We start from the raw sequence: 13,479 nt of genomic DNA, 5'->3' as shown, positions 1-13,479 counted from the left end.
GGAGCCTCAGAAAAGCAGCCAGTGCCCTGACACCCCAGCTCACCCCGGCTCCAGCACCCCACGCCAGCGCCCGCCAGGCCCCCAGCCTCCTGCCGCCCAGCTCTGTGGGTGCCCGGGTGACACCAGGGACCCACTCACATATTCTCACGGGGACCCAGGCTGTCACCGACGGGCAAGGCTGCCTGGGGGTGCAGAAGCAAGTCACAAAAAGCTACTTGTTAAAATAACGTTCATTTTCTTGATTAGAAAAGGAATACATATTCGTTAAAGAAAAATTTTAAAATAGACGAAGAAGATTAAAAAATTTAAAAGCATCCGTAACTCCGCCGCCTAGAGAGGGCCACTGTCAGCCTCTTTTCTTTTTCTTTTAAACGCGTGTGTCCTTGGGAGCTGGGCGGGCCGGGCTGGGCAGGCCGGGATTGGTGGCCCGCAGCCATCTCCAAGCTGAGATGCGCTGTCAGGAGTGACACACCTGTCACGGCTCGGGGTGGCATCTGGCCCACAGCACGGGCCAGAGCAGGTCACGGGGGGCCTGCCCTTCTGGGGGGAAGGGCCCTGCTATCTCCCAGCAGCTGCACTGCAGATGGTATCTCTGAGAAGGTCGGTCCCCTTCGACCACCATGAGGGCTGACCAAGTCCAAGGGAAGGGCAGGAGGATGCCCACCGCCATGCTCTGTCTGCTCTCCCCCCACCAGCTACCCCAAGGAGAGCCCCTCTGTGGGCCAGTTCCCACCCACCCCAGGGGAGACGGGGCAGGCGTCCGCCAGGCGGGCCGCCTGACACTTCTGCCCAGTGGACCGTCGGCCTGGGCCATGTCAGGGACAACGTTCACGAGAGCAGATGTGGGCCAGAGGGGCAGGAGCCAGGCTTAGAGAGGGAAGGCCGGGCAGGAGAAGAGGGGCCAGGATGGTGTGAGGGCTCTGCACCCACCTGGCGTCTGCCTCACTGTAGTACTCTCTCGCCACGATGTCCTCAAAGAGCTCCCCACCAGTGACCCTGTGGGAAAAGCACACAGAGGTCGCCCTGTCACCTCCATCGCCACCTGCTCGTCACCACCGCCGGCAGCACCGCCGTCTTCACCTCCACAGCCATCAGTCCCACCGTCCTCACCACCACCGCCTCCGCCCCTTCTCCAGCGTCACCCGGGACTGACAGCTTACCGAACGCTTACTCACATAGGGCGGTACTTCACATTTTAGCCTTCACGCCCCCTCCATGACACTGGCACTCTTAAGCTCAGAAAACTGAGTCTCGATGATCTCAGGGACTTTCCCAGAGTTTGCGCTCAGGCAGCCCCGGAGTCTGAGCCAGGCCTCTTCACTGTTACCCAGGCCCTGTGACTAATTCCGGTTCTCCCTTGTCAAACCCCCCGAGGCCAGGGATGCGGCCCACACACAGGGCACAGCGGCAGAAGAGATGGTGCCTGGAGCTGGCCTCGCTGGTGGGCGAGGGCACGACGTGTTCAAAGCCCCACTTCCAGAAGGAGAGTGGGACCTCTGTCCACACACTCTCTTGCCATGTGTCGCTTGCCAGAATGACTAGATCCCCTGGGCTGGGAAATGTGGGCGTGGACAGCAAGGTGAAAAGCAGGGCTGAGGGATGGATGCACGGGGAGCAGGGAGGAGCCACCCCTGGGTCCGCCCAAGCCCTTCACTCCACCCGGCAAGCCCTGAGTCCACCGGAAGTCTCCATCTAGGGCTTTTGTACCCCTGTGTGGTCCAGAGTCTCCCTCCTGTGTCCTGTGGGGACACCGAGGGACACTCCCTCCGCAGCCACACCCTCTCTCCACCTGCAGCTGCGCTGGCCTCATGCACTGTGATCTCTCCATTTGCATCTCAGTTCCCATTAGTTCTCGAAGTTGGGGCTTGGGTTGGCTCCATTTTGTGCCCAGCACTCAGCGACCACGGGCATGGGCCCTGCTGGACAGTGGCCCCGGCGTGGGTGGGCTCCCTCTTAGTGTTAGAGAAACACAAAAACGAGGATGCACTGGGTGTTGGCGTGCTCCCACTCGAGGCTAGATGCTGGCCCTCAGATCCTGTCAGGCTCCCAACGAGTCTGGGACTTGGGGGAGCTTTTAGGGTCCCCCTCTGCCACCCGCGGAGGTTCAGGCTCAGAGCAGGTGACCGCCCGAGGGAGCAGAGCCTCATGCGTCTGTGTGCACACGTGTGTGTGTGAAGCGGGAGGATGAGGTTCTACGTCCAGCCCAAGGGAGTGGGACTCACTGCCTCTCTCTCTGCACACACAGCTCACAGGTCAGGCTCTGCAGACCCTGAGTCCAAGCATAGGGCGGAGGTGGAAAGGCCACAGGTATTGCTCGGGGCTGTAGCAGGGGCACAGGGAGCCCCCGCAGGAGGCTCCACCTGGGGCCGGGGACAGGCCCTCTGGGTCCTCGCATCCACAGGAGGCTTCAGTCTGTGCATCTGGGGCCTTGTGGTCCAGAGCTGTAGGTCAGGCAGTTGGCTGCAGGGGGCTGGCGTCTCGAGCTGGCCGGGAAGGGCCTGGTCTGGAGGCCAGCGTTCTCCCTTTCCTCAGGCTCCAGCCAGACAGCATGGCTAGTTCTGGGCTGCAGCCACAGCCCCTGGGAGAGCCCTCTCCTCTGTTCCCAGGCCTGGTCCCCAAAGCCGAGTGACATTCTGAGGCATGGGGAGTGGGGAGACCTGTCAATCTCCAAATCCACAGAGCCCCCAAACTGCCAAAGGGCCTGGGGCTTCCTGAAGGTGAGGCCAACCCAGGCCAGAAACGTCTCCCCAATTCTGGGGCTACAGAGTGGCAGAGGGGATGCAGAGTGGCACAGGAGGGCTGTGCGCAGGGTGGGGGGCATCTCCACGCCTCCAGTCCTACCCCTCCCTCAGCAGCCCCCCGCGCAGGCCTTCCCTGCCCCCCCAAACAGCTGCCTGAGGCCTAGGGCTGTCCTGGATGCTGCAGAGTGGGAGTTTCAACAGGCCTGGGGGCCACAGAGGTTTGGGGGGAGGATGTGCGAGGCCCAGGTCCCCCCTCCTCGTCACCCTCTCCAAAAACACCAGCCAGTTTCCTCTCTCCAGCCCTGCTCAGAGCCTCTCCCCACACCTGCCTGTTGTGTGGAGCAGCAGATTCAAGACCCTCTCACACACGTGCACGCACTCACATGCACGAGTGTGCACACACGTACACACACACGCACGCGCACACCATTCTCTCCCACCTTGTCCACTCCTGAATCACACATACCCACCCACCTGTCGGCCACCAGGGGCCCGTACATGGCCACCCTCCAGCCCGGGGGCCTCTGTATTTCCTGGAAAAGAGGCTGGTGGAACTGGGTGGGTCTGGGGGCCCACGGGGGTGACAGCAAGCTTGCCACCTCCACAGGGGCCAGGCGACAGACGTTTCAGGGCACAGCCTCTGCCCAGCAGCGGCAGCTGTGTCACAGGTCGGCCCTGGTCACCCGGCTGGTGACTTGAAGTGGTGTCTTGTGGGACACAGGGGGACCGAGAGGTGGCCCAGCCCCTGCAGGCCTCTCCTGGCCAAAGGACCCCGCGTGGGCCAGGGGTTCAGGCCTCCATGCCCCCACGGCCAAGGCATCTGTCGTTTGAGAGAGATGGGAAGCTCTCCCATGGAGACATGCCCTGCCCCCATGGCCACAGACCCCAGGCTGGGCTTCGTGGAGGCCACACAGAGCCACCCCAAAGCTACAGCCCCTGCCCACCCCAGGGTCCCGAGCTGTGCTGACTCACGGACAGCTAAATATAGCAGCACTCAGCCGGAGCTGTCGGGAAGTGAGGGGATGAGATCACCGCTTCTAAATCCAGCAGGAAGTGAGAGGCAGCAGAGGCCCCAGACGCTCTCACTTAGCGCCACACACGCATGCATGCGTGCACACACATGCACAACATACCCATGTGTATCCACTCCCACAAGTCACATGTGTACGTGTGTACACACATGCATGCGCACACCCCATAAACCACATGCGCGTGTACACAGACACGCACATGTGGGTGCACATGCACACCCACAAGCCACATGTGTGCACACATGCACCCATGGACATGCACACACACATGTGCATGTCCACACCCCAACTCATACACATGTTCTCACACACACATAAACCACACACGTGTTCGTGTAATCACACTCACATACGTGCACACACTGAAACACACGTGCACACTCATAAACACACACGCACACATGCACTCATAACACACAGGCACTCTTGTGCACACCCTTCCACAAATCACGTGCACATGTGTACACACGTACACGCCCCCACAAATCACACACACACGTGCCCATTCATCAACATACACAAATGCATCCACGCAATCATAAACCCAGAGGCACTCTTGCACACACATGCACACACGCAAATGCTCACGCCAGCCGGTGGGCCCCAGCCAGGGGAAGGAAGGGGAAGGAAGACCGAGGGCCCGTTCCTCCGGGGGTCCTCCCCTCCCTCCCTCCCCTCCGCCCCAGCCTCCAGGAGGCCCTTCTGTGTGGGGGAGGGGACCAGCCGGGCAGCCCCATCCCCCTGGGACTCTGTGCACCAGCCAGCGCAAAGCCAACAGGCTAAGAGCAGAGCCGAGGGAGGCTGGCCCACGCGGCTGGGGGCGAGGCTACCCGGGAGGCGGAGGACTGCCCGCAGGGGCTGGGGAGACCAAGGGTCCCAGCCCGGCCCAATGCTGGGAGCAGATGAGAGCACAAGTCCCTAGGCTCCGGCACTTACAGATCGAAGACCAGGTAGTGGAAGCCTTCCTCAGAGATGCTGTCGTGGAGACGCACTGTGGGGATGGGAGAGGCCGTGAGCGTGGGAAGCAGCCCGGGGCCTACCCACGCCTCCCAGCCCGCCTCCGACCCGTCCAGTCCCATGGCCAGTAGCACAAGCGCTCCAAGGAGGAGGGCCGAGGCCTGGGGCTTCCCACAGCCCGGGCTGGGCAGGGCCCGGGGGATGCTGCAGGCAGAGCCCGAGGGGTGAGCGTGGGCCCTGCAGGCCGGCCGGCCCCAGGCCAGTATCCAAGGGCCTCAGGGGTGTGGCCTTGCCTTTCCTTTCCTCTGCCGGAGGGAGACCCTGACCCTTCTCAGCCCCCGCCGGGTCCCCTGCTCCCAGACGCAGCAGGGATAGGGCTAGCGGTGCAGGGACGAAGGCCCACACCACCAGGTCTGGAAAGGAGCCGTCCAGGGGCTTCATGGGAGAGGAGTGCGGAGGGCGCCATTGCCAGCCTCTCGGGCCAGGCTGAGGAGGCAGGGACCCCCGGGCGGAGGACCACCTGCCCAGGGCCCCGTGCGGCATCACTTCCAAAGGTCAGACCCTGAGCTCCCATTCCAGAAGCGGCATGGTCGGTAGGATGGTGCCAGGCCACGCACGCGCTCTCTGCTTTAGTGCGTTTTCTTCACTCCCTGAGCCTGGAACAAGGGCCCGGCCAGAGCCGTGCTGGTTAAGAGTTGATGAATGAATGAATGAGGGAATGAATGAATGAGTGAACAGCGAAGTGGATGTCAGCACAAAGAACACAAGCCCGGTGCCTCCTTTTCCTCGAGGTGAAGACGCGCCCGGCACTCAACAGCAGGTATTTCTAGGAACGGCTCATTTGGACACTGCCCCCCACGTGACGGATCCTGCCTCCTGTGTCAGGAGCCCGCAGTGTGCTCATCCCGAGAAGTTACAGGTGCACAGAGAGGGTAAGTTACTGGCTGAGGGTCACACAGCTCACACAAGGCCAAAGCAGTAGTGTGGACGGGGGCTCGGAGCCCCCACCGAGCTGCTGCTCCGCCAGCCTCAGCCCGCTCCGCCCCTCAGCTCCTTAGGCCTCACTCCCCACCACCACGAGGGATGGGGCCACCAGCACCAAAAGGGTGAAGAGCAGAGCTTCTCCCGGGGCCCACAGCCCCTCACTCACGCCCTCGAAGCTGCCCTAGCTCCCAGCTTCGCGGCCAGCATCCCCCCTCTCCCAGCTCCGGGCTTCCCAAGGGCCCCGCCAGCAGCGTCCTCACACCAGGAACCCCAATGTGACCTTGGCCACGGCCTGGCGCCCGGGGGGCAGGCCCCTGACGCAAGCAGTCAGGGCATCTGGTCGCCAAGGAGAAGGGGCATGGGTGGCTCCAGGGGCGCCTCGGCTCACACATCTGCTTCTCTCACCATCCCCCCCTCCCATCGCTCACTGTGATCTCTGTTCAAGGGCCCGGCGTCCAGCCTCACCCCACCCAGGTGCGCCCGGACCCCGACTCCATCCGGGCGGGTCTGCAACTCCCTAACACACAGCAGACCCCCGGCTCACTGCGACCTCCTCGAGGCCCCTCTTGCAAAATCCCTGAGGGACCAAAAGCCCTCCCCCTGCTGACTCCTTTCTGCGGGGGGCCCAGCACATCGGCCCCTCCGAGCAGCCTCCCCTGGAACTCCAAGCAAAGAAAGGCCTGGGGTGGAGGGGCGGCATGGAGGGGAGAGGTCCACCCTCCACCACCCCGCCAGCCCTGCAGACAGCGACCCAGAGGAACCCCCCCCCCCCACCGTGGGGCCTTTCTCTCCTCCCATGCAGGGGAATCCCCCTTCCCCAGGGGAGCCTCAGGGGTCCATAAGTCTGGGGTGCTGCTGGGCCTTCCTCCTGGTGGAGGCCACCCCGCCCCCCGAGCAGGTGAGAGGGGCTCAGGTTCCCAGGTCCTGCTGGCAGGGCCCTGGGCCTCGCCCTGGGAGACACTGGGGGTTCTGCATGGGAGTCAAGGCCACGTGGGCATAGACACTTTTTTTAGTTAAACAGTTTTAACATTTAAAAAATAGTTATGCGTTACTTTAATGGTTTAGAAGAAAACCTACCTAGCACATCAGACCCGTGATTTCACAGGCAGTACTAAGTCAGGAAAGGAATTGTCATAGAATCTATTTTACTTAAATAACAGTAAGTAAATAACACTGCGGGTGGCATGCAGAGGCGGCAGATAAAGTCCCAGTAATACCTGAAAGAGTCTGGCCTGGGAGCACTGGGTCACGGGGACGAGGGGGTCGGGGGAGCCCAAGGATGCGCCTCCTGCTGCTGGGGCCGCAGCTCCTCCAGGGACAGGACCCCGAGTCCCAGGCCAGGGGCCTCTCGGTGGGGGGTCCTTCTGCCCTTCCAAAGCTGTCCCTGAACCCCTCCCTGGTCCCTTGTGCTGTGAGGGAGGGCAGGGCCCTGCGACCTATCATATGATGGGCTTTGGGAAGGAAGAGCTGAGGAGTGACAGCATGGGCCCTGAGCGTTTGGAGACTGGAAACCTTTCACCTTCCCCTCCTGCACTGGCCTCCTCATCTCAGCAGGAAGTCCTTGCAGGGCCATTGTCCCCCGTGGTGCCCACCCGCCCAGCTCCTGGCTGGACCATCCTGCAAGGGAAGGCAGTTCCAGCCCCAGAAACCAGGAGGTGGGAATTTGCCACCAATGAGCCGGGCCCAGGAGAGAAAGGGTCAGCGTGCAGAGAGGAGGCTGACGGGGGGCTAAGGGGAAGCTGGGGGGAAGCCAGAGAGAGGCTAAAGGGAGGCTGAGGGGAGGCTGGAAGGAGGCTGAGGGATGCTGAGGGGAGGCTGAGGGAGGCTGAGGGGAGGCTGGAGAGAGGCTGAGGGAGGCTGGAAGGAGGCTGAGGGAGGCTGAGGGGAGGCTGGAAGGAGGCTGGAAGGAGGCTGAGGGAGGCTGAGGGGAGGCTGGAAGTAGGCTGAGGGAGGCTGAGGGGAGGCTGAGGGAGGCTGAGCGGAGGCTGGAGAGAGGCTGAGGGAGGCTGGAAGGAGGCTGAGGGAGGCTGAGGGGAGGCTGGAAGGAGGCTGAGGGAGGCTGAGGGAGGCTGAAGGGAGGCTGGAGGTCGGCTGGGGGCTGCCTTCTGAGTCAAGGCTGACGGGCTCTGCTCACTGCCCGATGGGACCCATTCTAACAAGGCTGTGGAAGATTCTGCCTGCCACGGGCACTGCTTAATCTCTGTCACCCACAGTCCCTGGGGGCAGCGTGGGAAGTCTGGGACACCCTCACGTGCTGAGCAGCAACCTCTTGAGGTGGCTACAGCCCACCAGTGAGGTGAGGGTGGAGGTAGCCTTGCCCTCGGCCGAGTCTCCCGTTGGCACGGGGTAGGTGTCCGTAAACATGCGCTGACGAGGGGATTCCTGAGGCCCCGGGTGGAGGGAGCCAACCTCATGGACAGTCGAGTACAGCGCAGACGTGTCTGTGGAGGGCATGGCCCACAGCAGGGCCCTTGCGGGTCATGCCCGTCCCCAGACGCCCGGGCCTGCTTCCCGGGACGGGCCCACACTGCCAAGGCCGGCCCACACCTGTCTCCTCTGCCCAGGTGTCCCCTGGTCTCTGAACAGAAACTAAAGCCCCTGGGAGGGGAGCTTCTACCCGGGGGCCTGACTCCGGGTACCAGCTCCTAATGCTACAGCCCAACCAGCAGCCCCCACTGCCGTCGTGCTGATGGGGAGAAGCACTCACACCCTCTGCTGGGCCTCCTTTAAGAGGGGAGCTTGGCTCCTCCACCAAACAAACAGAATAAGGCAGGGTGACAGCCTGACCCCTCCCAGACTGGATCATAACTTCAAAAATTAAACACAGAACCGCCATATGGTCCAAGAATCCACTGCGAGGTATACCCGCAAAGGACTGAAAGCAGAGACTTGGACACCCATGTTCATGGCGGCATTAGTCACGATAGCTAACAGGCCAAGTTCCATTGATGGATGAAGAGATAAACACAATGTGGAATATACATACAGTGGAATATTATTCAGCCTTAAAAAGGAAGGAAATTCTGACACCTGCTACAACACGGATGACCCTTGAGGACATTAGGCTCAGTGAAATAAGCCCGTTCCCAAAAGACAAATGCTGTATGGTCCCCACATCGATGAGGTTCCCAGGGTGTCAAATTCATAGAGACAGAAAGTAGAATGGTGGGTGCCAGGTGCTGGGAGCAGTGGGGGCGGGGTAGTGTTTAATGAATGCAGAGTTTCCCCTGGGGGTGATGAAAAAGTTTTGAGTACAGATGAGGGCGATGGTTACATAACATTGTGAATGTACTTAGTGCCACTGAACTGTACACTTAAAAACAGTTAAACTGATAAATATTGTTACGTATGTTTTACCACAATTTGGGGAAGAAAAGGCACTGTGTTCCTTGTTCTCCTTCCCTCTCCATCTCTGTCTGTCTGTCTGTCTCTGTCTGTCTGTCTCAATCTCTGTCTCGGCCTCTCTCTGTCTCTCTTTTTCTTTCTGTCTGTCTCTGTCTCTGTCTCTGGAGCCCTGGGCAGGGCCAGCTCATGGCCAAGCCACCTGTGTAGCTGCCCCAGGCCCCAGGCTCAAGAGGGCCCTGCCCTGCTGTTGCTGTTTTGAAATTCATAATAATTTTTGAAAAAAGTCCCCACATTTTCATTTTGCACCGATCCCACAAATTAGGTGGCCGCCGCAATCACCCAGCTGAACTGCTCTTGAATCCACAGAAACAGAGAGAATCAACGCTTGTTGGTTGCGTTTGGGGTACTTAGTTGCCAAGCCTGGACGGCTGACACACTTGTGAAACACGCCTAGTCCACAAACAAGGAGACTCTGCCTCAAAGCAGTTCAGTGGCTGCTGTGGCTTTTGAGGGGAAAGGTGGGGCCCGAGTCCAGATCTCTGAGCTCTGAACCTCAGCACACTGCCTCGGAAAGGAGGGCTTTCACAGCTCACGCCCGGCTCGCCAGGGGAACCCTCTCGGGTCCTCTCAGGGGGGTCCCTGTGAGTAAGGTAGCAGCATCTCCACTTTCCAGACGGGCAAACTGAAGCTCCTCCCCTGCCCACGCCCTGAGCACAACTGCTTCCTGAGTGAGCCAGGACAGGAAGGGGAGCCCCTCCCAGAGCCCCTACCCCGCCTCTAACTGAACGTGGTCCTGCTTCCTCTCCCGGGGGTGAGGGGCTGGGAACACTTCTGTTCAGAGATGGGGCTGGGTAGACACAGGCCACGGAGCAAGGGGCTCCCCTCACCTCCCCCAAAAGTCTCCCCCACTACTCACTCCTCAGAGAGCCCCTCCTGAGTCTACAGAGAATGTTCAGCTGAACCCCACAGTCTCAGCTCTGCCTCCCCTGTGTTCTAGAATAAGCCCCCTAGGCGGACTCCAGGGACCACTCGGAACGCACCCAGAGCCACACGGGGTATGCAGGCAGGGCAGGGGGGCTTCTTGTTGAAGAATTGGCCCCGAACACCAACCCAAGAACACCTGGGTCTTCTCTCTAGTAAGAGGATTCCTGAAAATCACTCAGAATGGGGGACCCACACTTGATGGGCGCTCAGCGGACACAGGGGAGGGAGCTGGCATGGGAAGGGGTGTGGGTAGAGCTGGCGGTGCGGTGGCACCAGCCAGGAGCACCAAGAGAGAGGGTCCTCGGGCGCCTGGACCTGGACGGGCAGAGGGGCAACAGCCCTTTTGCCAAACGAACCCCAGCCCAGTGAAGAGGGGGCTGGGGTCCCTGTGTACTCCCACCTCAGAATCACCCATCAGGCTGGCTCAGATTCCGATTCCTGGGCCCGCTCTAGGCCTCCGAGCCAGGCTTTCCCGGGGGCAGGTCGGGAATCTGTGCACCGTGGTTCCAACAGTCTCAGCCTTGAGAGTCCGTGGGCCCAGGCACAAGGGGCGGCAGCAGCCCTGGGGCCGACACCAAGGGACCCCCCCAGAAACGGGAGATCTGCTTTGCGCCCGGGCTGGGCCAGCTGCAGAAGAGCCAGCGGCCTGGAGGGGCCACAGCCAGGGAGGCAGCAGCTCCCACAACCAGCTCCGAGGGCCCCAAGCCCCACTGCGGCCCTCCTGGCCCCGCGGCCGAGGCCCTGCCCTGGGAGTGGCACGGACATGACTGCTGAGCACAGCCTGGCGTCCCTTTTAGACAGAGTCCTGGGCGCCATCCCAGCACAACTGAGTCAGCGCACGGGCAAGAGTGCCCAGGAATCCTCCCTGATGAGCTCCCTGGGTGCCTCTGAGAACGTGGGCCCGCCCTCCCCCCGTGCCACCCGGCTGCTTCCCGGTGTGGTCAAGGGCTGGGTCCTGGGTTCCTCAGGAGTCCCTAAAGGGACCAGAGGTGCAGAAGGACAGGCAGCTGTGCTGCGCGGACAGGGGCCGCTCACGGCTGAGGCGGGCAGGCGGAGGCTGACAGGCCCCGGGAGATCTGCACCAGCTTCCAGGGTCTGGGGTCCCAGCAGCTCCTACGCTTGTGTCTGGACTGAGTCCCTACTCAGTCTGGGGTTTCAGAAGGAAGGGGCCTACCGTGGGCAGGGCACCCACACTCCCTGAGGCCAAGACCTGGGCTCCTGGGGCTCCACGTGCCCCCAAGGGGCAGCTGATCCCCGCCCCAGATGGCAGTTCCAGGGGCCCCGGGCTGGGGGGACGGCAGAGGTTCTCCAGAATCAGACCTCAGACCTCAGGCCTCAGGCCTCAGGCCTCAGACCTCAGGCTGGGGCTGTGCCTCATGTGGTCTTCGGTTTCCAAACTTTTTTCTCTGTATCAGGTCGTCTTGTGGCTTTTCTGAAGCCATGGAACGTGAGGCCCCTGTGTGTTTTCACCAGAATCATGGATCAGACTTACAGAGTGGTGGGCAGGGACCCGTCCAGGAGGAGTCCAGCCTTGACCTCCCCCAGAGGGTTGCCCCAAAGTTCCTGCAGGAATCCCTCCGGGTCAGGAGGAGATGTTTCCAGGGGCCTGAGGGTGGGATACTTCAATGGAGAAGGAAAGGGACGGACGCCTTTGGGGTCCTCCTGCTGGCTGTATGGGAGAGCTGGGACCCCTACCCCGAGGGCTACTCACCGATGTTGGAATGCTTCAGAAGACGGCAGATTCGAGCCTCTCTCTCCAGCTTCTGGTGATCTGGGGACAAAAAGGGACACGGTATCACCTTGTGGCCCTGCAGCCAGTGACACCCTGTGCCCCTCGACTGCATGCTGGACAGACTGCCAACCACGAGACTCACGGCCAGGAGGACCTAGCCACCACCTCCCTCAGTGCCCACCCGGGTGACCGCTGCCTGCCCAGGGGACACGTCACGTTGTGCCCCCCACCCCCATCCCGATCCCTGGCTGGCAGTGTTGAGCTGGAAGAGGCTGCCCAGTGCCTGGGGTGAGAGGCCCATGGGAGATGGGAGCGGTGCTCACTCGGGGCCAAAAGTTTCCCCAGGTGATTCAGGAAGAGAAAATGCCATCTCTCAGCAACAGAACGGACAGCACCAATTCAATCTTCACTAATTTGTCCTAATTCCAGACTCTGCAGAGCTTTCTGCTGAGGCCTAATTTGCTCTTCAGAAGCGGCTGAGGGGCTGGCAGAGCAGGGCTGTCGGCCCGCTGGGGGCGTCCAACCAGCGCTGCGGGTCAGCATGGGCCTGGGCCAGCCTCTGGCTGGACATCTGGGCAAAGGATGCTCGACCTGACCCCCACCCCTACGCACAAACCTACAAAACACAGGCCTGAATTTTGACGGGCCCTGGTGTTCATTGCAACGTCAGCAGGAAGGAGAGTCAAAGCCTCAGAGAGAAGTCACCCCGGGTAAGACTGTTGCTGGTCCCTTCCCCCCTCCAGCCCTGTGTCCCTGCACCCATCCCCAAGAGGCACAGGACCTCAGTTCCAGAGGCCACCCCCCCACAAGGACCAAGCAACTTATCAGCCAGAAATTTTATCTTTCAAACAGAGGTGCCAGGAGGATTTTAAAAGCTGATGGAGATTGTCACAGTAAAAAACTAAAAAAAACACATTTCCACTGAGAGGAGAAGGCAGAAATAAATCACACAACAGAATATACCCATCAACGTGTGCACATCACCCCAACCTCCCAACGTGAGGCCAAGTGGAAAAAGCCACTCACGGAGGAGGACCCAAACCGCGCGTCGTTCACATGGAGGCCGACACGCACGGCACCGGGCACACGGGTGGCCGGACAGTGAAGAAAGGTGGGGATTCAGGATGGCAGCTGCTCCAGGGCGGAAAGTGACTGGGGAGGGGGTGCTCGGGGCCTGGGACCCCCCCACCCCGCCGCTGCTTGCACTGAGCCCTTCACTACAGGGGCCTGGGGAGGACATTAATACACCAGACAAGACCACAGGACCGCCTGATTCACCAGGGAACGCCTGACAGCCCTCACTAGCGGGACACAATGTGCTAATTACAGAATGTCCTCAGAAGCAGTAAAGCCACTCGGCAGGGCTCCTCAGACCTGCCAGCCCATCCCTGCCTCTGCCTGGGGGGAAAGGACCCAGCCACCAACAGGTCCTCCTGCAGGAAGGGAGCCCGCTGGCTAGTGTGTGGTCAGCTCTCCCTGGGCCATGTGACAGAGGCTGGGAGAATCAGGACAGTCCTGAACACGGACATACCTGGAAACACACATGTGCCTCTCCTGAACGGGAAAGTCATGCCTGCAGACAGGAATCTCTCTGGGAACACCTGGGGCATCCAGCTGGCTCTCCCTCCTCTCAGGATGAGCACTCAAGCCTCCCGGAGATGGTAACACCTCCCTGAGCTGCCCACCCGGCTCCCATCTGTCTTGC

At 61.1% G+C, this 13,479-nt stretch overlaps 1 protein-coding gene across 1 annotated transcript in view; it reads right to left on the bottom strand.

The window, feature by feature from the left end:
- The window catches only part of CAMK2B (calcium/calmodulin dependent protein kinase II beta), a 93,127-nt gene that overhangs the window by 29,336 nt on the left and 50,312 nt on the right, over positions 1-13,479 (bottom strand). Inside the window, exons 3-5 of the mRNA XM_073809526.1 lie at positions 11,754-11,813; positions 4,709-4,763; positions 931-996 (exon numbers count right to left, since the gene is read on the bottom strand). Coding sequence (XP_073665627.1) covers positions 931-996; positions 4,709-4,763; positions 11,754-11,813 — 181 coding nt within the window. The remainder of the gene's footprint in view (positions 1-930; positions 997-4,708; positions 4,764-11,753; positions 11,814-13,479) is intronic.

The sequence above is a fragment of the Tursiops truncatus genome, chromosome 9, assembly GCF_011762595.2.
Source record: "Tursiops truncatus isolate mTurTru1 chromosome 9, mTurTru1.mat.Y, whole genome shotgun sequence".
Lineage (NCBI taxonomy): Eukaryota > Metazoa > Chordata > Mammalia > Artiodactyla > Delphinidae > Tursiops > Tursiops truncatus.
The sequence above is the reverse complement of the archived record's forward strand: the minus strand, read 5'-3'. Positions and strand labels throughout refer to the sequence as shown.